Raw genomic sequence first — 23,238 nt, forward strand, 5'->3', positions numbered from 1 at the left:
ATATCCAGAGCAACCTGAAGAAAACCCTCCCCGTGATCACGTGGATATTTCTACGGGTCCTTTGATTTTTCCCTCTACATTTAGAAACATGCGTTTAGAGTACAGTATTTGGTTGCAATACATTTCCACGTGATAAGCCACTTTGTTGAGCTATCATTTGTGGCCAGGTCGCTTCTGAAAAAGAGCTACATAGCTCGGTGGGCCTTACATGGTAAAATAAAAATAGTTTCGTTTATAGGTTTAGTTTATACGGGAACAGTTAATTTTCAGTTTTCTCAAATCACACCCTCTCAATTTGTTACATTTGGTTTGAAAGTCAACATCTGAGTGTCGTTCTAGCCTTTTAATATTTCCAAGTGCTCACGATCCCCTCCTCTTCTCTGCATCTGTGCCTCTACACTGTGATTCTGTGTATTGACTGTAATGCATTCCTCAACTCAGTCGAGCGGCCGGTAAATATTGGGAGATCATTAAGCTAAAAACATTCGGATACTTGTTGATTCCATTCGTGTGCTTTTTTAAAGCAGTTGAGTACCCAATCAGATTGTCTGTTTTTTAATTGCAAAAAAACTTCAGTCACTTTGAGGCAGCGATACATAAAAAAAAAATAAAGTTACGGGTCAACTTCACGTTTGAGATTAGCTCCGAAACTAATATTGATTTACCCGCTATAGTTTGCAGAAATCATAAAAGCTTCCACTCACAACAAAATACACCTCTCACCACAGCTGATAACTTTTGGCAAACTTTCACAAGCAATATGGGAGACTTGTGCTGCGAGCACCCACGATTGTCAAGTCGAAAGTCACAGTGTGACTTCCTGCTCAAACGAGTGTGTCACCCGCTACTCGTCGTTGCACGCTCGCTTGCAACGACGAGAAGCGGGTGACACATCGCAACACGCGGGCCATGCCGTGGCCGCTTGCCGTGCCACATATTAGCTTGCATATCCACAGCGTGGAATTTACTCTTGTGCACATTGTTGTTTGTCTAAATCTTTCTGCCGCTGTCACGGTGAAATTACTCGTATGTCTCGGGTATACAGCAATAGAACCGGTACTGGAAAACCGGTCTCTTCAGGGCAAAATTGTCTTGAAGGAAACAAGTTGGGTCAGTGGCAAGGGCCGTCGGCCACTTCCAGGCTTCCCGGCCGAGTCGCGCAGCTTCTGCCACTTTGATGTTTATCGCACCGAGTGAAGGCCCAAGCCAAGTGCAGCTTCACGCGGCGGTGACAGTCTCCCAGCCTTCCGTTGCCCCCCCCCCACTCGCGGCCCTCCCCTCCTTTCCCTCCTGCACCGCTGTGTTCATGTCGGGGCGTTTCTTTTACTTTCTGATTTTTTATTATTGCTGATACCGGACGGAACTGCGATGTTGTTAAAACTTACGTCTGTAACGGCTCTCTGGCACTGTACGTGCAACACGCGGCTTTTTTAGACCTTTACACTCGGGCAAACTCCTTCCCGGTGTGGCCTCACCGACTGATGGGATAAGTGCTGTTAGTAAGCACACTTTAATGTCGGCATGTAAAACAGTTGGTACGAGCAGTCGTGTGCAGGCCATGCGCAGCCACCTTTGTCCATTGACAATGCAACATACCACGCGTTTTACGCAGAATCAAGCTAAACGGGTTCACCGTCCTGATGCAGATTGATACCTGATGTCACCGGCATTGTATGCGGCCGGAAGCATATCATTGTCATCACTTATTACCACTTCTCTGCTTACTTCCCTATTACATGGACGGGTCGATGAAGACACTAGAATTGACAAGTTTCAAGCAATCTATAGATGCGGACCAACACATTACAAGCTGACAGTCTTCCCTCACTGCCTGTCTGACAGGGAGATGGATAGGGAGGCGCACTCCGAACTGTCTTTTGTCAGTACTTCTGTTTGTCTCTTTTTATGCTGAGCATGCTAATCGGCGTCGTGTCCAGGGAAGAAGGACGTCCATTCACAACTTTTTCCAATGGCAGTGCAACACCCTGTGTTGTTATGTTCCACGGTAATACCAACTTGTGCGGTTGTGGGTAGTGCGGTGGTGCTGAGAGCACGCCAACGCGTGTTTACATTGGCACGTGTGGGCCTTGCTAACGGAGCGGTTGTTGTGTGGTGTTGCGTTGTCTGGCTGTGACTGGTGGTTGTGGCAGGCGGTCGCCACTCGTGAGGATGGAGAGTTTTTTCCAGGCGGCTGCGTGTGCTCTGGACAAAGTCCTCGACGACTTTGAGCAGACAGAGGGTGAGCGGAGCGCACGTGGCACACAGCCACCAACACAACCGCCATGAGCAACACAAACTAACAAGCAACACAAACAAACCAGCAACACAAACTAACCAGCAACAGAAACGAACCACACAAACCAACCAGCAACACAACCCCCACCAGCAACACAAACCAACCACCAACACAAACCAACCACCAACACAACCCCAACCACCAACACAAACCAAACAGCAACACAAAGCAAACAGCAACACAAACCAACCACCAACACAAACCAAACAGCAACACAAACCAACCACCAACACAACCACAACCAGCAATATCACTATATAAATAACTGGAAACACAACCATCAACACAGTACAAGGACTGACAAACCAACCAGCAACACAAACAAACCTGAAACACAACCAGACCAATAGGCAATAAAACCACCAACACAGTACAACCACCAACATAAATCAACCAGGAACACAAACCACCAACAATACAACCAGAAACGAAACCGACAAACGCACAACACGAGCATCCTCCAATGCCGTGTATACATAGCGGCAGTTACCACACGGAAAATCTGGGCGCAGGGCGGGTATGAAATTAACCGCTGTTGCGTTTGCTTGTCGCAGATGACGTGGATTATTTTGGGCTCGTGCCCGCCGCCCGCGGCTCCGAGATGTTCTCGAGCCAGGACGGCACCCGGCGTGCCGGACTCGCTGCCCCAGAGCCGCTGCCACCGCCACCACGCCCGCCGCCCGTTGGCACGGACGCGCTCTCGGAGAAGCGCTCCTCCCTGCCCGCGCTGATCTCGCCTCCGTTGGCGCCGTTGGTGGATGGGCAGGGCGGTGAGCGCGATCGCCCCTTCCTGAGCTTGCCCTCGAACTTCATTGCGGAGAAACCGGGGTCGCCGCCTTCCCAATCGTTTTCGTCGTCGGCGTCTTCGGTGGAATCGCCTCTTCCTTCGCCGTCTTTCCCCGTGCACCCGCCCGCCGCCGCCCCCGGTTCGCCGGCGTCGCCACCGGAAAATCTGCCTTCAACGTCGCCGCCATCGCGGGTGGCATCTCCGTGGGCCTCCCTACCCACCGACGATGCTCGCGGTACCGCGCCGATCGATCCATTTGCGACAACGCGTCGCTCGGACCTTGCCGACGCTCTCGACGTGGGCCTCGTCTCCCCGGCCGTGACCTCGTCGGACGAGACCGTGACGCCGTCGCCCCCGCGCTCGTCGCAACAGCCGCAGTTCACGCGACATTTTGAGGCGGCGCGGCTGCAAGATTGTTTGGCTGCCGGCGGCGGAGAAGATGAAAGTGCGGCGCGCAATGCGTGTCGGCCACCGCTGGTGACGTTCGACCTCCTGTCGGCGGGCCCTGGTGCCGAGACGCTGGCCCCGCAGCGCGGGCCGCCGCTCTGCGACCTGCTTTCGGGGACGCACGACAACGAGCAGCGGCCACGCAACGATGAGCAGCGGCCGCGCGACGCCATCGCGGCGGATACGTCTCTTGCGAGCGACGTGGACCGAACGCCGTTCAGAGGAGGCCGGGCGGAGGGCGGGGAAACGAACGGGGACGGAAGCTGCTCGACGAGCGTGGGAGGCGAGCGGCTCGCTGTGGTGTGCGTGGCGGATGAACCACGGTCACCTGACCGGGACCTCTCGGACGAGACGTGGCGGAACTCGGGCTCGGCGGCTGAAATGTCGTCGGAAAACGACGCGAGCGCGATGTTCGAGGCGGAAAGCGTGCGAGCCGACGCGTCCCGGGACGACTCTCCGGAGCCTCCCCTCTCCGTAGAGGCTCTTGCTGCAACCGGAGTGGAGATGTTCGCAGAGGGCGGTGAGTTTGACGACGCTGATAGGAGTTGCGGCGAGGGCGAGAATAGCGGTGGCGGTGTTGCCATCGATCAGCCAACGGCGCTGGACGATTGCCGTCGGGGGGTGGACTCGGAGGCGAGCGAACCCCCAAGCGAGCCGCCCGCCGGGGACTCCCTGCGGCACTGGCCGCCCATCCCCGGAGACGGCGCCGATGTCGTTCGACCGCAGCTCTATCGCGGCGCCGAGCGGGAGGCGCTGCCCTCGCTCGTCAACGAAGAGGAAGTCGCCATGCCCACCCTCGGCACCGAGGAGCCGAAGAAGGCGCGGGAGGAGTTTCTGGAGGAGTTGGAGGAGCGAGAGGAGGAGCCGGGAGCAAGCGTCACGGTGAAGGAGGAGGAGGAGGGCACTGCCCCGCGAACTAATGGAGCTGCGGACGTGTCGGAGAGCGATGCCGAGCTGGAGGCCTTCCTGAGCTCGCTCGAGGCCAGCGCCGACTCCCCCCCGGCTTCCCCGGCCCCCTCCCTCAAGGAGGACCGCGTGACCGAGGAGAAGGAGGTGGAGGACAGCAAGTCAGACACGAGCGGCGACAGCGTTTCCCCGCTGCGCGGTCAGTCCTCCTCCTTTCTCTCTCTCTCTGTCGCCGCTTTGTTTTTTCATTCAAAGGCAAACAAGTCTTCACCACCGTAACCACGAACCAACGTACACGTACTACATTCCCATGTCAGGGACCAGTTGTCTCCGTAGAACAACCACCGTGAGCTCACCACAAAGTTGTATTACCAAAGAGGGATGGTGGATTTAGTCAACCCCCGATTGTTGCTTCTAACCACAGCACCACACCACGATGTAAAGGAATCGTTATAAAAAAATACCTTAATCTGTGTGTCTCAAAAACCTCTACGGTACTTCCCATTGTTCCTTTATTGTTTGTGAGATATTTTAGATTCAAGCGGTTTTGAACGAAAAAATACGCATTTTATGATGTTCAAATCCGAATTATTTAACAACTGTAGAGATAGGAGCTTCCTCTCATAGAGTATTAAGTTAATACATTTTTGTTATTTCTCATAAAAAAATGATGGAATCTTTAAATTGAGCGGTGTCCGATGGGTACGTCTTAAAATATAAAAAGTAGAATGAAGTCGTTTGTGGAAAAATACAAATTTTTGGAGTAGTTAGTGTCTGATCTTAACTAAAAATTCAAATCTTAGCTAACAAAAAAGCCACAGGTGAATTATTATATATTGAAAACTTTTGCCTAGCGAAGACAGGCTTCATGAACTAGTGTTAAATAAAGGCCTGTAATTTCAGATTAACCAGTTTCGTCTTGCCATCTGTGCCGTTTGATCTGGTCACCACATTTGAGGAATGTTCTTTTGGCGTTCATAGCTGACGGAGAACAGCCTAAAGGGACCACACCACAGAAACATCGATTGGAGTCGCTCCAGTAGCCCAGCCACCACAGGCTGCACTAAACAGTGTTCTATGTATTTGGCTTACCAGCTAATTGAGTTTATCACTGAACTGAGCCATGCCCAGTGCTGGGTAGAGACGTCTATTGAATTCACTCGAGTGTAGTTCTGTGGTGTCATCATGCAGGGCCACTCCCTGAAGTGACGCGAGGTTCTGCTGACGGTGGCGGTTCTGAAAGGACGTTTCTTTACGTTGCGCGATGACTCTGATGTCGGGTGATGAAATCCACATAATACAAAGACTGAAAAGTAATAAAACTCGCAGCTCGACCGTTATTCAGATGTCGAGAGCAAGTGCTGCTTCTGTACTCTTATCCACGTCCTCGGGGTGGTCGTGTATTTTGAAGGCGGCGGAGCTGACTCCGGCTCCCCTGCCATGGCGCCTCTGCTGCCTCGTCACGCGGCGCCAGCGCACAACGGCACCGATACGCCGGGGGCTGCACGGCCCCCGCCGGGCGGTGCTCGCCCCAAGCAGCCGCTCCGCCTGCAGCTGCCGCGGCCGGCGAGCAACCTCCTGGGCAGCCGCGAGGAGGCCGACGGGCGCGAGCCACCCGAGGCCCACGCGTCGCCCTCCTCCGCCACGGAGAACCACGTGACGGCAATGGCGCCGGCCGAGGAGGGGGAGGACGATGAGGACGAGGAGACGACGCAGGAAGAGGAGGAGGAAGAGGAGCGGGCGTGGTCGCACGGCCCCGGTGGCGCCAGCAGGGCCCGGGCGGGAGGGGAGCGCCCGGCAGGGGGCACCCAGGGAAGGGAGGGCCCCGGGATGAGCGCTCCCATGTGGGTGCCCGACGCCGAGGCGCCCAACTGCATGCGGTGCACGACACGGTTCACCTTCACGCGCCGACGACACCACTGCCGCGCGTGTGGCAAGGTGAGGGGACGGACGCGTTCTTGCCTTTCTGCGCTGCCGTTTGTGAATTTTTGGTTTGCGTCGTTTTAACGGAAGGCGGGACAGAAGAGAGAACGGTTGGGTGTTATCTTTTCAATGCTTTCCAGCTGAAGATGAAAGCGTTTGTGCATTAGGTCCGTCGACCTGTCCGTAACGGGTGGGCATTGCAAGCTCACTCTCATGACGACGATCCAAAATAAACCAACCTGTGGTGTAGTCTTGCTGCTGCCCTTAGAGACTTGTTCCATTTACAACCGTCCACGTTCATCACAGGGCTTCACAAAAGCTTGCAAGACATATCCCACAGAGAAGAAAGGGCGAGTTGCAAATATGCAAAAACATTTTCCGCTGACACATAGCATGCTGCCCTCGTACCCTGAGTAATCAGTTCTTTTACTGCTGTATTACATAGACCCATTCATTCAAAACATAGGATTTAGTGTTTAGTGACAGGTGTTTGAAGCAGATATTTTGTACCCTCACAAAGCAAAGAGGTGTCTGACCTCTGAGATTCGTTGCTTGCGGGAGACGAGAGACATTATTATTATTATTCTGCTCGTTTAGCGAGGAAAGCATCGTGATTCTCGTGACCCTTTTTCAGGAGGGTCCTGCCGAGCTTTTTGTTTCGCAGTTGGGGGCCATCGTTTCTGTGCGGGGATCCCAATTTGGTCATTTGCAGGTAATGTTTTGTCGTCCTCTCGGGCTGACGTACCTCCACAAGACACACGTCATCGTAACAGAATCAAAAGTAAGGGGCCATGGGGGAGGGCGTGTGGCACATTTTGGCGCTAGATATCGTAGAGTGCAGTCATGTTGCGACGGTTCTCTGCGGTGAGTACAATATCTTTAAAAACAGTGGCGCTACACCTTTCTAAATTAAATTTACGCTGTCCGCTTGTGCTGTCCAAGATTCAACGGTGAACGGGACCCACCCTATAAGTTGCAGATGTCTCGGAATCGGAAAGGATTAACAGTCGATGTGATGCCTGTACTTTGCGTTGGTGTAACTTCCAGCATGTACATCTCCCCTCCATTTTTCTTTTGTGTACTTGGCAGTTCCTCCTGCACTTTCTTTGCCGGTCATCACGTTTCTGATCTCGGTCGTAGCGGGCAATAAGCGATGTTGGAAAACGTTCTGTTGCTTACCCGTCGATGCGTCGCTAGCTACTCGGCACCGAATGTAATTTCCTGAAATCGCTCTATCCTGCTCGCACTCCTCTCTTTATTTCAACATTTGGATCCCAGTCTGCATTCAATAACAATATGTAACAAAAAAAATTGTTCCTGGGTAGTTAGTGTTATTTTCTAATTGCTTATGCCTCAAAAGTACAGAAAGTGGCTATTATTCCCCACAAACTTTGCTTTTGTGACCAGGATAGTGATATTTTGAAATGTACCTATTTTCAATGAGAAAGCGTGTGCATATGTGTCATTCCATCACATAAAGTCCCAGTCACAAAAGCAAAGTTTGTGGGGAATATCCATTTTCTTTACTTTTGAGGCATAAGCAATTAGAAAATAACACTCACTATCTAGGAACTAAAATCGTGTTACATAGTGTAATTACCCGAGGTTTATGTACTCAGGATTCACAAAAGGCTTTTTGCTAGGTTTGTGTATTCTTGGGATGTCCAGTAGCATTGCTTCAGTAATAGCTATTATTGTTGTTGTTTGTTCAGTGAACTTGCTGTCCGCAACTTAGGTTTCCGGCTCGTGTATCTGTCGTCCATGTGTGCACCTTCTTTTTCTAGATCCTCAATCGTTTCCTGTCGATCATTTTCTATTGGTTGATAAGACGACCGTCGTTGGCAAATATTAAATGGTTTACACTTCACGCACATTTGCGCTGTTATGTTTCCAACCATGAATCCCAGAGATTGTCTTCTAGCATTGCTATGAGTAGCCTTGGTGAGAGAGAGTGTCTCTCAGTGTCTCTCGGTGTCTGACGTCCCCTTATTATTTGTATAGTGTTGTTTTCTCCAGGTTATCTTGTGCAACTGTTCCATCATAAATGGTTTTGATTAGTCTCTTATATTATTCTTCTTTATCAAGGTTTTGAGTTGGTGACAGCATGGCTAACTGCTTCTGTTTCTAATTAATCGGGGTAAAAGGTGCAGGGGTGATCGGGTGGGTGGTACATTTGGCTGAGGAATTAGTAACAGAAGAGGAGAGTTTTTTTGGAGTTTGCAGCCCGATGAGATTTGAGGATAAAGGGGGCATTTTTTAAATATATCTGCTACTGGGTGCCCCATTTAATTATAAACTGTGTAAGTTCCACATGTCTACCATTGTTAGCATTGTGCTTATGTGATCGGGTTATCCATTGATGCTGAGGTTTGTTTCAGATGTGTGAAGTTTATTTTAAACTTGGACAGTGGCTTGGTAACACAGCCGCGAGCAATGAGTTAACGACTTGAAGTCCTCGGCTCTCTGCCTTAAGCTACGTGAACCACATGTCAAAATGATTTGTGGCCTTTTGCATGGAGATATTAGAAAGGTCACAGACTTGATTCTCACCGACCCCCCCCCACCCCAATTTTGAGAAATAATAATCGGTTTTACCCTTTTTGGCAATACAACAGGAGGCGTTAAGATGTTCAAACACCAAACAGATCCCTTCTTCAAGGAATCAAGTCTGCATTAACCACACACACTTGTCATGAACACACATTCTCTGATAATTATGCATATATTATACAGTATATTATATATTATAACTAGCTTTACTACCCGGCCTCGCCCGGGACTTGGATTCTTGTCTTGGATTAATACACGGCCTACGCGGAGGGTGGGGGGGGGATGCGTGATGTCAGCAGGCACACTGCGTGACGCTGCCGCATGCGGATGACATCACAGATGTGACGTCACCGCTCACTTGTCGTGCAAAATATATCCATTAGTGCGCCCCCCCCCCCGCCAAATTCACATTGTGTACAGTATGGAAGCTAGCCACATGCCAAATTTCAAGTTTGTTGCATTTCGAGAAGTATGCTAAACATTTCAGACAGACACACATTCACAAATTTCCCTTTTATATATATAGATAATATATGCATTGTCTTTGAAGCTGATTATCGAACCCGAGAAATATCCTTCATGGCCTTGTCTCACCAGTGTCAGACAAAGAGTGCCAAGAGGCGGACAGTACAAAGACAGTGCACGTATTAGCGCATTTATCGCTCAGGGTAAGCAGCTATATCATGGGACCTTATTTGCCAGAATCAAAGTATGAGAAATAATAATAGGTATTACCCTTTCTTCCAATACAGCAAGTGTTGAGATGTTGAAACACAAAATACCTTTTGCAAGGAATCAAGTCTGCATTAGCCACACGTACTCATGGTGAACATGCACCACAATATTGTTACGTAGGTCTCCGTCTTCAGCAAATTCAACACATGAAGTTGTCACGGGCTCATGCCATGCAGGTTGCACTTAGCATAGCCAACGAGGACACCCAGTTAATAACAGGACAAAAACAATACGGTTTACTTAGAAAATGTTGTCCAGGAGGCTGGAGAATTCCGCAAACTGATTAATTTTATGTTATTGATTTAAATAATGAAGTCACTAAAATGATGCCTTAAGGGGAACTGAAAGTAGAAAGCAAGTAAAAAAACGCAGCTCTAGTTATCAAAACACGATAATGCACATGTTGAATTAAAGGAGTGGTGTAAAATATTGCGATATAATAGAAGACAAATGGATACAACTTCAGTGTATGTTAAGACCCAAAATATATATGCGTAGGTTTTAAATGTGTGTGTTAAACAGAGTCCTGTATGCAAGGGTTTAACAATGCGCCATTTATTATCATTTTAGCTCACTCAATGGTGAGGTGATGGGAAATTCTCACAGCCAAAATTAGTTTCTTAATTGCTAAATTTGGTTGTAAGAATTGGTGAGATCATCACGTGGTCTTTACCCAAACATGAATCACGAATCGTGCTGTTGGATGTGAACATGGACGTTGCTATTTTAAAAAAAATGCTGGTCGGTGTCCCTCAATACATAAATCCCTTAACAGGCCTCGGTTGTGTTTGGTGTCCGTTCCACATGCCCCGCGCGCAGGTGTTCTGTGCCCCCTGCTGCTCGCAGAAGAGCCGGCTGAGGTACATGGAGAACAAGGAGGCTCGCGTGTGCATTCGCTGCCACACTCACATCGACAAAGGTGAGGGAATGACGGACGCATGCCACACGGACCACACGCACGCGTACACCAATGCGATTGCGGCGCAATTTACGTGAACGCAGGGGCGAAACGCAATTGCCATCTCCAGGCGCTTCGCAGGAAACAAACTATTCATAGTTGGGTAAAAAAAAACCAGGCTGATGGAGACGACAAATGAAATAAAACATTTTTAAAAATAAAATCAATTTTAGCCACGTGCGCATGCAAACAGACGTGCCTCAAGTATTTGGCTCGCACAAGGTCTCAACTGCGCTTAGCGGTTCACGTAGAAGAGAATCCCAGACATCGGGAACACAAGCCGAGAAGGAGCGACCTCCCGTCAAACGAAGGCTTTGTGACAAGGATCCGGAGGTGCTGAGCTGGAGAGTAAAGCGAGACGAGAGAGGAGAGGCAGGCAGGGGCAAGACCGTGAAGAATGTTTACAAAAGTCACTGCAATTAAAAACACTAGCCGTACAGGATTTGCTCGCTCTCCGAGAGAGAACAACGCGGGGGGCATGGGGAATTCCAGGCAGCGCGGGAAGGCAGCCAGTCGGTTAGCTGGTGGCTGCAATTTCCCAAGCTCTGTGGTCCTCTTTATATAATGTGAAATGAGTGTTGACCTATGGAAGCACCCAGAGAAAACCCACGTGTGCTCGGGGAAAACACTCTTTACCATTTAAACGGAACAAGCAAGAGTCCGCGTATTGCCTTCTTCTGGCGAGCCGAAGTTACGGAACCTCCTCGACGCCCACGGGAAGGGAATTTGACAACATTTGTGCGATCCACCAACCCTCGCCTCCACAGTGCCGGATTCTCGGTGTGTGCGCAGCCACCACCACTCGGCATGGGCACCGCACAGTGGCACGTTGGGAAGTGAAAGCTGACCTAGCTGGAGAACCGCAGGTCTAGCTGGAAGGCAGGCAGGCAGGCGGTGAACCGGCGCCAACAATTGCTCAAGCTCTGCAGCCCTCTGTGTATGAAGATATTTTCAGCCAACGAATGAGTGTTTATACACGTGGGAGGAAACCGGAGCACCCGGGCAAAGCCCCCGGTTGCAAGGGAGCAACACTGTATCCAGTGCACAAGGGGCTGATGATATGAGTCTGCATTCTTCTGAACCACCTTCTGGCAAGCCAGGGTATGGCTCCTCCTCTACGCCCACAGGAAGAGAGTTTCACAACATTTGTGCATTCCACCAACCGCTTACTGCCACAGTGCCGCGTTACTGGCATGCCACCCCTGCCGTGCACGTATATTAACTTTATGAGTGCCTCTGCATGTGTGTGAGCCATTTACACAATTGTGCGCATGTACACATAAAACGTCTTGTAGCAGTGTTGTTGAAATGTTTGGGTGGTGTGCGAGGACCGCCCTGGTCTGGCTGTATCAGGTGAGAAATATTGATCTCGCACCTCCGATTAGCACGGTTGGCTACGTGCGGGTGCCACAGAAGTTCAACGTGCATGTCGCAGGAAGAGAATGTCAGGAATGTTTTCTCAGTCGAGGTGGCTTCGGGGGGGGGGGCTCGTTGGTCTTTGCGGTGGCACGGAGCCAGCACTGCTGAAGTGCTGCAGTGCAACCGCACGCCAACCTCCCACTTGAGATAACATCGTGCCCTCTCAAACCCAGCGTGCTTGACGGTCACCGCTCGCTCGGTCACTGGGGATTGCACAAAGAATGAATGCCGAAAACTAAAAACAGTCCCTTGTTGTCCTTTTTGTTGCTGTAATCGACATCTGGATAAGTGCAAGGGTAAAAAAATAATTCCGAGGGTTCGTAGGTGTTCAAAATGTGGAGGAAGTAAAAACGTCAGGATAGCATCCAGGTGCTGTGTTAGAGCACTCCGAAAGTTTACAACTTAATATTCCAGTCGGGTGGTCATCGCAGCCCCTTAACCCTTGGGAAATGAGAACAACGGGCACTGCTTTGTGGGATGTTAACAGTGGTCGTACATTTGGAGAGACTGGATTGTGAACTTCTACCACGGGCTGGAGGCCACCAGGGGACATGCGAACGCCACCTGCGCTCGTACCCCCGCAGCGCAAAGCAGTGGGCTCGAGTCCTTTTCTCAAAGATCCACCCTTGAAGGATTGATAATGTCCGTGTCGTTCCACTGTACGCGGATCTGGAATGGACAAAGAGGCTACCTTGTCTGCCCAGATGCATGCGCATGGTTATGTAAAAAAAAAAATCGCAAACGAATCACCTTCAAGCTTGTTTCCTTGCCCTCCATTACCTGACTGTGCCGGTTAGCATGAGATGATGTAGTCTGGCCCCGTTGGTGGAATTCATTTGAAGAGAACAGCCCGTACCAGCAAAAGAGCAGTGCTTCTTAAGTGTGCGTGTGTGTGCGTGCACTGTGGCAGGCACACACGTGCAGACGTACGCGCACCCGCGCCTAGACTTGCGAGCTCATTGCACCAAAACGCGACGCTCGCCGATGAGTGCACGCGAGAGCGGCCTGATTATCATCATCAGTGCTATGCCCTCGTCTTATTAAAAAAAAATCTAATTCCAAGGACGTTTTCACAGCAGCGAGATCTTGCTTCATTCTGAAATATATGTTGTGCTTTTTATGCACTTTGCTGTGCAGCTTTGAGCCAAGATAAGGAACTTTTTAAGTGCACTTTGCACCGTTCATTTGGTAGCCCTACAGCAGTCCACCCTAACCAACATGGAATATTCTCGTGGCATTTTGTTTTTTTTAAATTAAATTTAAAGGGCTGTAAATTATATTTGATGCTAGATTATTACATTGCCTTGATATGTCATGGCATTGAATGATCAACATCAAGCACTGGTTGCATGAATCGACTGCTCAATTCCCATTAAAGATGTTTGTTGAATACATTCGGTGTGATTGCCAAACCTCTGAGGCGTGTGCTGTAGAGTGGAAAGACTTTGTGACTTAATTGCCAAGGTCGAGGCCAATGTGTGCTTAATGTCATAAAACAAAGATTCAAGTTGCATTCCAAGCGGCACCTTCCTAGAAAATAATTTTGGGACGAGGTAAGACTTTCCTGCATAGCGTACACGTATTGCCAATCGACAACATTGAGCTGTCGAGACGAGGCAAATCCTGTTTGTGACAAGTTTTCTGTCAGCACAGCTTAAAGCACGATGCAACACAAAGAGCTAAATGGTTGTTACTTTACTCGGTTATCAACACGATATTGATCCATGGCAGTTAAATAAAGAAAGCCGCACGTACTCCTCTCAAATCCGGTGTCCAGGCAATGAGGGCGGTCGGGGAGGCGGCGTGGCCCAGCGCTAGCACCGTCCGCCCTCCCTCCCGCCCGCCTGCCCGCTTGTTCACTCGCATTCTTCCATCAAACGTTGATGTGGTTTGCGCGATCGCCTCCGTGTCTCCTCTTCGTCTGTAGCAGCCGAGGCGGTGGACAGAATGGTTGCCCTGGCGCCATCTCCGCCGCCGGCGCCGCCGTCACCGACATCGATGTCGGCGCCGCCCAGCGGGAGCCCCAACCCCAACAACCCGGCCGAGTACTGCTCCACGCTGCCGCCCCTGCAGCAGGCCCGCGCCGCCGGCACCCTGGCCTCGCCGCCACCCACCGTCATGGTGCCCGTGTCGGCGCTCAAGCACCCGGGACAGGACGGTGGGCGCACGCACCATGCACGCCGCACACGCCGCACCGTTTGCACCGTTTGCACCGTTTCACCTTGCAGTGGTGAATGAGCGTCGTGTACGGTCGTGGTGGTGGTTGGGAGTGGTAATCACCTGATTAGCAAGCACACCACCACTACTGCCCGGTTTCGGTCTTCCAAGGCAAAATGGTTATTGTTTCACCAGATTCGTGAATGTGTGTCATGTGGTAATCGTGGGTAGTGTGGTGGTGTTGGTGGTGGCGGTTGGGAGTGGTAATCACCTGATAAGTGAGCACACCATGACCAGCACCACTGCCTAGCTTCAGTCTTCCATGGAAACAACGGTCATTGCTTCATCTTCTTGGTTCTTTCGGTAAAGTCACGTAGAAGGGAAGTAATAAAATAATAAAAATAAAACATAATAAAATAATTCTCACGACGTTTCGGCTACAACGCAAGCAGCCGTCTTTAGGTGAAGAATGAGACACTACCAAGCTAGGAGCTTATATATAAGCTGGGTTGGAGGTGGAAGAGCGCCTTAACAAAAAGAATGTGCATATGAAGAGGAATTTAGCATATTCATGGGAAATGCGTAGGAGGTGGGCGGGGGGTTTCAAAGTCATATTATGCCCATGCATTATGCAGGATCAGCAGCACCAAGGGTGGGTGCAGGGAGTAGCATTAACAAAGGAAAGGAATGTTAATAGTATGTAGCTTCATCGGATTCGCACTAACTACGGGAGATGTGGACACCTGAAAATGAGACACCTTCCTGTATGTGACTGTTTACAAATTCTAAACCATGGAGCATATAACCTCACTCTGCCCCAGCTATACGTGTGAAGGCAGTGGTTGGCTAGGTGAGTGATGGGGTGAGTTTGATCCGAATCTCTTAATAGTTACTCGTCATAGGCCTTACAAAATAAGATGATGGTGATTGATAGCGTTTAGTGGTGGAAGTAGTGCGTGTTCGATTGTTAATACTGTCTGGTGTGGTTGTGGTTGATAATGCTGAGTTTGTTTTATTTTTGTTTTTGGGTTCAGTCACTTAATGATCTGGCCAAATTTCCTACTAAAGGCCCTCCACCACCCGACATTGCCAAACGCATTGTCGCATGTACAAACGTTTAACACGCCAATTATTATCGTTCACGGAGCACGCGTAGCCATCTCAGTAGTGTGTGGCTGTGCTTGACGCAGGGTCCCAGCGGGAGCCGAGACGCGTGTGGTTTGCCGATGGAATCCTGCCCAACGGAGAGGTGGCAGACGCCGCGATCCTGTCGGGCACACCGGGGACGCCCGTGCCGGGGTCCTCACCGCCACCCACCCCTCCACCTGCTGCTGCTGCTGCAGCAGCCCAGGACCCTGGATTGCCCGTATCGCTCAGTGAGGTGCCTGCAATTAATTCCTTTTATCGTAAACTTGTAATGACGCTTAGTTGCCGCTTAGTTTAAGTTTACGTAATGCTGTTGTTGATTCTTTCCGACTCTGCTCATGATCACTTTGTGTATTGAATTGCAATTCATGTTAAATTAACCTTGAACTTATCAGTTACTTGCTAATCTCTCGCATTAACATAGCAACTTCCGTGCCCTCTAATTTCTCACATTAACATCATGCTAATCCCTCACATTAACATAGCCACTTCTGTGCCCTCGTTTAGGAGGCCACTCTTCTATCTTACAGTTACATGCTAATTTCTCACATTAACATCACTCGCCCCGGCCACTTCTCTATAACCCTTGGGCTACACCCATTTCAAACCTTTTAAAACAGTCTGCCTCAGCAGCAGACCATGCTTTCCCACCTGATGACGAATGCTTGTGTTGCGCCCGAAACGTCGTGATTTATTTTATTTTATACCTATGTGACTTTATCAAAAGAACCAAAGAGTATGGTCTGCCTTGTTCACCCCGTATTTTAGGCCAAATAAACCTTTAAACAGGAAAATTCCAAATTATGCGCAAAACCAAATTCACTCGTCACAATTAATTTGAGTAACCGACTCCACCGTTAGCCAAACGCTGCTTCAGAATAACCAACATTTGCAATTTATGCCTTTTTATAATCAACCTACAGTAGAACATCTGTTTATTTCCTGATTGTTAATAAGTTATGAAATACAATGAATGTACATACCTTCACACACCATGCTGTGTGGTTTCCAGTAGGAAGCAGGAGGGAAACAAAATGTGGCTTATTGAGTAATTTTCTAATTTCCAGAACTGAGCTGTTCTTCATTAACAACAAAAAGCTCAAGATCTTCGGTAATGATGGCCTTGAGAAAAAAACATTATAATAGGTGACATTTTGAGTAATGGCCCTTCATAGCATGTAAATTATTTATTTGACGATATTTTTTAAATAGTTGTGCTTGTGTACCACTTTCAGCGCACTGTGCGCTGTTATGCAAGAATCCCCCACTATGCATATAGGATGTGTTCTTGGGAAATGCTACTTAACTCTAAATTACTTGAAGCTAACTCTAATTTCCCACATACATCATGTTAAAATCGGGGGTTGCGTTCCAAGCCGACATTTTTGGAAGAAAAAAAAATGCGTGACGAAATGCCATGAAGTGTACAAAAATACGTATTATTATAAGGTAACATACATTTCAACTAATAATAAATAGGTACAATTAGATATACATATCACGAGAGATGTTTGAAGAGCTTGCCGATTGAGGTCTCTTGGGGTGAGCAGTGATGGGGTTATGCAGATGAAGGGCATGATCACCTGCCTCTTCATCTGACGATGAAGTTGCAGCCATGGGATTGCTCACCAGAAGAAGCTGGCTGTCTTCTTCCGGGCTCTCCTCTGGATTTTTCGGCTTGGTTGCAGAACATTAAACAAAAAATCATTCCAAAGACAGCTGGACAGCATTTCTCTTCTTCTGCGGGTACAGCTCCTCGTACTTTATCTGCATTGTCGAGTCAGCTTCCCTCCGCCACGCAGAGGAACCTCTCCACGTGGCGGAGGGGTTTTTGGTGGTACATGCCGCAGTGGCGAGAGGGGCGCCACGGTGGCGAGATGTTAACTCCCTCGTCACGTATGCAGGAGGTCGTGGGTTTGATTCTGACCCTGACGCCTGTATAATTGGGGTTTGCATATTCTCCCTGTGGTCGCGTGGATTTTTCTGCAAAGGGGAAAAATAAGCTGCATGCCGCTGTGATGTGTTGCGCTGCCCTTGATGAGCTCTCCAAAACGGTTATCATCTCCACTTATTGGACAGCAATAACAGGGTCTGACGTTTTCCGTTGGATGTGGTAAAACGGTGGTGAGCAGTTAACTACCTCACCTGGTATACAGGAGGTCGGGGGTACGATCCCGACCTTGATGCCTACTGTATATTTGGAGTTTGCACGTGGATTTTTCTCCAGGTCCTCAGATTTTTACCTCCACATTTATAAACGTGCGGTTAGAATATTTGGCTGCTATAAATTTCCACACGACAATCCACTTCGTTGAGCTATATTTGTGGCCAGGTTGCTTCTGAAAAATAACTATATAGTTCAGTGGGCCTTATCTGGTAAATAAAACAGTTTAGTTTATAGTTAAGTTTTGTGTGCTGTATGGTATTACATTGCAAAATAGTCCGTTTTCACTGTGTATGTTCCTAGTAAAATAATTGTATAATGAAATATGTTCCTGAAGTAATCGGCACCGTATAGGTAAAGCAACGCCATAATACAGCAATGTGTATAGCCAGGGAATCCTGTACTCTTTCATTTATAGTATGCTCCTGACTTAGACGGCACGGCGCCATCCTTAGATTCAAGAAATTAGTCTTTTGTTTAAACAAATCTGTCCAGGTGCCTCACTGGTAGATTGAGCGGCTCGCAGTCGGAGGCTTGAAAGTTAAAATCTTGGTTGGGTGTCAATAAAATCAGGACCACTTTATAGGGAAGTCAAAAGTGGTTGCCCAATGGATCGACTTTTATGAGTGTCATAGGAAAATGTAATTTCGACTACTGGCTCAGGGCTGTAAACAGGAAACTAAACTGTGAACTAAACAATTATTTTTATTTTAACAGTGAAGGTCCGCTGAGCTACATAGCTCATTTTCTTAAGCGACCTGGCCACAAATGATAGCTCAACGAAGTGGCTTATAATGTGTACATTTATAGCAGCCAGATAATTTAAATGTATGGTTCTAAATGTGAAGGGAAAAACCGGAGGCCCCGGAGAAAAATCCACACAACCGCAGGGTCAGACATGCAAACTCCCAATTATCCAGGTGTAATGTAGCTCTTGGAGACACCGTCTTGTCTTGAGTATATCTATTATGAATGAAGTCAACTGACAACTCAACAAGTAACCGGAGAACCATACTGTCCCGCTATTGCTCCGCACTGTCTTTACATCGGCGTCAGGGTCGGGGTCGGACCCACGACCTCCTGCATACCAGGCAAGGTAGTTAACATCTCGCCACCAATGCGCCCAAGCCTCAATGCTCATTGAGCAGCAGCAGCAGGATGTCACCGTGAGTTGTGTTTTTGACACGCATGCACGCGTCCTCACTCATCGTCACCACATGTGGGTGTTTCTCCCAGCCGGAGCCGCTCCCGCCAACGGTGGCCCCTGCGGTCCCCGTGACCGCCGTGGTCCCCATGGTCCCCGCGGCTCTTGCGGCCTCGTTGGGCCCTCCGGCAGCTCCCGGAGGAGGTCACCGTGTCCTCCCGGCACCCACCGGCAGCCCCGTGGGAAAGGGTCTGAACCTCATCCCGGACGACGACGAGGGACTGCCCCCCATCCTCATCTCATCCGGCGTCAAAGGAGGTGCGTCGTCTCCTTGGCCCAGCCCTTGGCACTGAGAGCTGCTGAGCGTGATGGCAGTGGTGGTAACGGTGGCATTGGTGGCTGTAATAGATGCTGCACATGTAAGTCTTCTTCTTTTGTATGGCAATAACTGGAGAGCAACAACTACAATTTCACATGTCGGTGGTGAAGCCAGACAAACGCGTCAGGAGCAGCGGACTGTATCGCTATGTAATCTCCGTTGTATTTGTGCATCGGGTATTGCGTCGTTATACGTTGTATGGGCTGTAGAAGTGGAAGTGGTGGTAGTTGTAATAATTGTGGCAGTTGTGTCTGTAATGGATGCTGCACATGTAATGGTGCATCGATTCATTGATTTAAAATAGAAAAAATGTATTATGGTAAATACATAAAAATTGTACATGTGGAAATCAAATTTTTTCGATGTACGTACATTGTATGTAATGGGTTCAAGTGACCTCTGCGGCCAATAGATCTGCTCGATTCACCTCATTGTTCAAAAAGGAATTTATTCTTGAATAAAATCACGAAAGTCCAATCGCAATGCAAGAAGGGCCAATTGTTAGATGTCTAGAATAGTCTCACGCTGTGTTTCGTTGAGCTGTTAGCAGCAGTTGGTGAGCGAGCCGTAGCCGTGTCTGTGTGTTTGACGTGCGTGCCGTGCGGGTCCCGTAGACTACTCGGTGGAGGAGAGGCCATCGCCGGGCCTCCTCGTCGCCGTGCTGGAAGAGGCGGAGACCCGAGGAGGAGGAGGGGCGGACGTCGCTCCCGTCGTGTTTGTGCTCAACGCTAACCTGCTGGTCTCCCTGAGGATCATCAACTGTGAGTGACGTCACAGCCACCCAACCCCCGCCACCCACTCATCGCAGCTGACACTCCTTGTGGCCGCTTGCGGTTGCGGCCCGCACTACTCCACCCACAACACCTGGTTTGTCGGTGCTTCTGCACTGCTCCAACCGTAGAATTCATATCACCTGCGTCTGTCCTGTGACGTCTCTCGCTTCATATTCAAGACTTCTACCCCTTGATTGATTCATAATTGATTTCTGGGTTAGGTCACGCATTGACCTGGCCAAATGTGTGTCCTTAAGACCTTCCACCATGCGACATGGTGACACACATTCAATTGTCGTGTGTAGAAGTGTTTAAGGACAAGCCAATTATTGTTTTGGCTTGCTCATCAGGTGAGATGAAGAACAATTCTCACAAGACGATCTGGCTTTTCACTTGAAATGGCGACAGGTATCTTCAGGACAAGATCATGAAGATACTTGGCTCTTGATTGAATTTACAATGTCAATCTCTTTGTCGGAGTAGAGACATCTACTCTGGTGTTAAGAGATGGGTGTTTGAGGCAGGAATAGTTTCAGTCATAATCTAGACAAATGCGGCCGGGTGTGGTGTTGGCCACCCACCCCCTCGTGCGCCGTGCCAGCCCTCAGAGGTGCTACTCACTCACAGAGCACTGTCTATTAGACAGCTTTGTCTTCACCTGAGGCTGCTTGTGTTGTGGCCGAAACGTCGTGAGAATTTGATTTTATTATATGTTATTTTTATTATTTTATTATTTCCCTTCTACGTGACTTTACCGAAAGAACCAAGAAGATGAATCCCTGCAGTCACGAAAGCTTTAAATCGAAAAAATTCACTCACAGTACTTGCCCCAGCAGTCTGTTAAGGCTACACGGGGGATCTTTGTCTTTGTGCGCACTTGCAGATGTGAACCGGCGGTGCTGGGTGTTTGCGACGCGGGGCATGCACGCGGTGGGGCAGGCCGAGGTGGTGGTGCTGCTGCAGTGTCTGCCCGACGAGAAGACCGTCCCCAAGGATGTCTTCCACTCGCTGCTGCATGTCTACACGGACGCCTACAAGGGTGCGTGCGTGCGCGTGCACAAAACCCACTCTTGTGTGGCCATTTAAATAACTCCTAACGATCACGCAAATTCACCACCGACTTTTGCAGTGAGGGTTGTGCATTGCAATATTCGGATAATGTATTTTTGTCAAATACATTCTTTTATTCAGCATTAATACGCACAGCCACTCGCCAAATGCGCAAGCGGAGCTTAAGACGCAAACAAAAACAGAGGCACGTATTCACACAACCTGTGTCGTCAGTGTGAGATGGCGCAAGTACACGAGTAGGGAGTGTTCACGTGGATCGGGGAGCAGGTCATCGTAGATGGTTCAAAGAACATGGAACGAGTTGATAAGTGTCACAATACTTTTTAACAGTGTTTTGTTAATTTGGAGTAAACCAGAGGAAGCCCATGCATATGAAGGGATGACACTCAAAATGTCGATGCAGAAGAGGTCACTAACCCGCTTGCTTTATTACCATCTCGCAGTAGTTAGCACAATGAACTGGTCCTAGTCCTCCCCTAGGTCGACTCGGCCTCAGTTTAATATTTGGTGTGATGTGTAAACGTCACCACTAAGGGGAGACAAAGTCGACATGGCCACTCCACCCCCTCATGTGCTGTGCCAGCCTTCATAGGTGTTCGCTAACCGCACTTGCCCCAACAGTCTGTTAATGCGACACGGGGGATGCTTGACCTTGTACGCACGTGCGTTTCCGTGCGCGTCACCGAGCAGGCAAGCCGGTGGGACACCTGGGCCACTCATTCCTGGGCCGCGGCTTCCTGGGCAGCCGCGAGCATGGAGGCTTCTTGTTCGTGTCGCCGGCCATGCAGGCGCTGCCCGCGTGCGAGCTGCCCCCGCAGCCGCTGCTCTTCGCGCTGCTCATCCAGAAGTGGGAGGCTCCCTGGGCCAAGGTCTTCCCCATCCGTCTGATGCTACGGCTCGGGGCAGAGTTCAGATGTGAGGGAGGGAGTTGGGGGGGCGTGCTCACGCTCGCGCTATCACACATGCGTACACGTGAACACTCTCGCACGCACCCACACATGCGCTTACACTGACGCACTCGCACGTGCACACACACACATTCTTGCACATATTTAGGCTGACGCTCTCACTCATCCAACAATAACTGCCATTCGCCACTAAGTGGCGGTAACATCACAATAGCGCATGTGCCAGGCACGGTGCACCTTGACGCCACACATGCTCGCACATGCCCACACACACCTGTTCAAACATGCAAACACACCTGTTCAAACATGCACACACACACTCACTCCCATTAATTTTCTTACCCACACACAAATGCCTACATACTCAAACACAGCCGCCATTCACCACTAAGTAGCGGTTACGTCACCACGGTACTTGTGCCAGGCCAGGTCCACACACACATTTGCACAAGGGCAAGATCATGGATGCACGCACACACGGCCAGGGTTGGTGTTGAGGGTGGGGTTCTGTAGTTGTTGAGTTTAACAAAGTAGTCACGGTGTCTCCCTGTTGAGCAGCCCTCCTCCATCTTAGCATCCCTGAGCACTGCTGCAATTCCTCATTCCCATGGCAGGGGACAACCACTGTGGACCTCCTGCAAATGGTACCAATGTATTATCTATTGAGGGATAATGCGGAGTTGAATATACTGCAGCTGTAACGGGAGAAGTAGTATATAAACAATGTGCGCTCTCCTCCATTCCACACTCCCCTCTGTCGCCCACGCCACCGCAGTCTACCCCTGCCCCTTGTTCAGCGTGCGGTTCCGGAAGCCGCTGTTCGGAGAAACCGGGCACACCATCATGAACCTACTGGCGGTGAGTCGCCCGGTCCCTGCGCACATGTGAGCGCGTCTTATTATGACACATGCTCGCTCACATCACTTGCCCCAACCAGTCTGTTCAAGGCTATATGTGGGATCATTGTATTTGTTACTATGATGAACATTATATTCCAGCGACTTCAGAATCAGAATCTTGGTTTATACTGGAAAAATCCGATGAGCTATGGAAGCTCTTTTTCACAGATGTCAAAAAGTTAGAACAAACAAATAAAACAGATCAGAGTGCAAAGTTAAAGTTAAGCAAGTAACTCAATGAAAAATAAATGAAGTGTCTATGTAGAAATGCAATGGTCATGTGCAACATCAGCAGCAAGTGTACTATCCTGGCCCTCTCCGTAGTCAACTCGGTAGCACTGAGTACCCGCTGTGGTGTGTGGACATCTGCAATGGAGAAGCATGAGGTGCAACCTGTGGAGCTTATGCCACTGTGATGTGCTGTGCTGCCCTTGATGGGCTCTCCCAAACAGTGATCATCTCCACTTACTATAAAGCAAAACTAGGGTCTGATGTTTTCTGTTGGATGTGGTAAAGCGGTGGCGAGCAGTTTACTGCTTACCTGGTAGAATAAAAAAAATTAGAAAAAAAATATTT

The 23,238-nt window shown here is 49.4% G+C and overlaps 1 protein-coding gene across 3 annotated transcripts in view; it reads left to right on the forward strand.

The window, feature by feature from the left end:
• The window catches only part of LOC144947759 (uncharacterized), a 44,586-nt gene that overhangs the window by 7,819 nt on the left and 13,529 nt on the right, over positions 1–23,238 (forward strand). For 2 of the 3 annotated variants that reach the window (XM_078877109.1, XM_078877111.1), the window contains exons 2-12: positions 2,151–2,239; positions 2,851–4,635; positions 5,848–6,374; positions 10,464–10,563; positions 13,949–14,179; positions 15,369–15,559; positions 18,725–18,950; positions 19,626–19,772; positions 20,668–20,823; positions 21,546–21,770; positions 22,539–22,621. In XM_078877109.1, coding sequence (XP_078733235.1) covers positions 2,170–2,239; positions 2,851–4,635; positions 5,848–6,374; positions 10,464–10,563; positions 13,949–14,179; positions 15,369–15,559; positions 18,725–18,950; positions 19,626–19,772; positions 20,668–20,823; positions 21,546–21,770; positions 22,539–22,621 — 3,741 coding nt within the window. In that variant the 5' untranslated portion in view covers positions 2,151–2,169. The remainder of the gene's footprint in view (positions 1–2,150; positions 2,240–2,850; positions 4,636–5,847; positions 6,375–10,463; positions 10,564–13,948; positions 14,180–15,368; positions 15,560–18,724; positions 18,951–19,625; positions 19,773–20,667; positions 20,824–21,545; positions 21,771–22,538; positions 22,622–23,238) is intronic. The other variant, XM_078877110.1, reaches the window with a different exon arrangement.

The sequence above is a fragment of the Lampetra fluviatilis genome, chromosome 46 (genome assembly GCF_964198595.1).
Source record: "Lampetra fluviatilis chromosome 46, kcLamFluv1.1, whole genome shotgun sequence".
In the NCBI taxonomy this organism is placed as follows: domain Eukaryota; kingdom Metazoa; phylum Chordata; class Hyperoartia; order Petromyzontiformes; family Petromyzontidae; genus Lampetra; species Lampetra fluviatilis.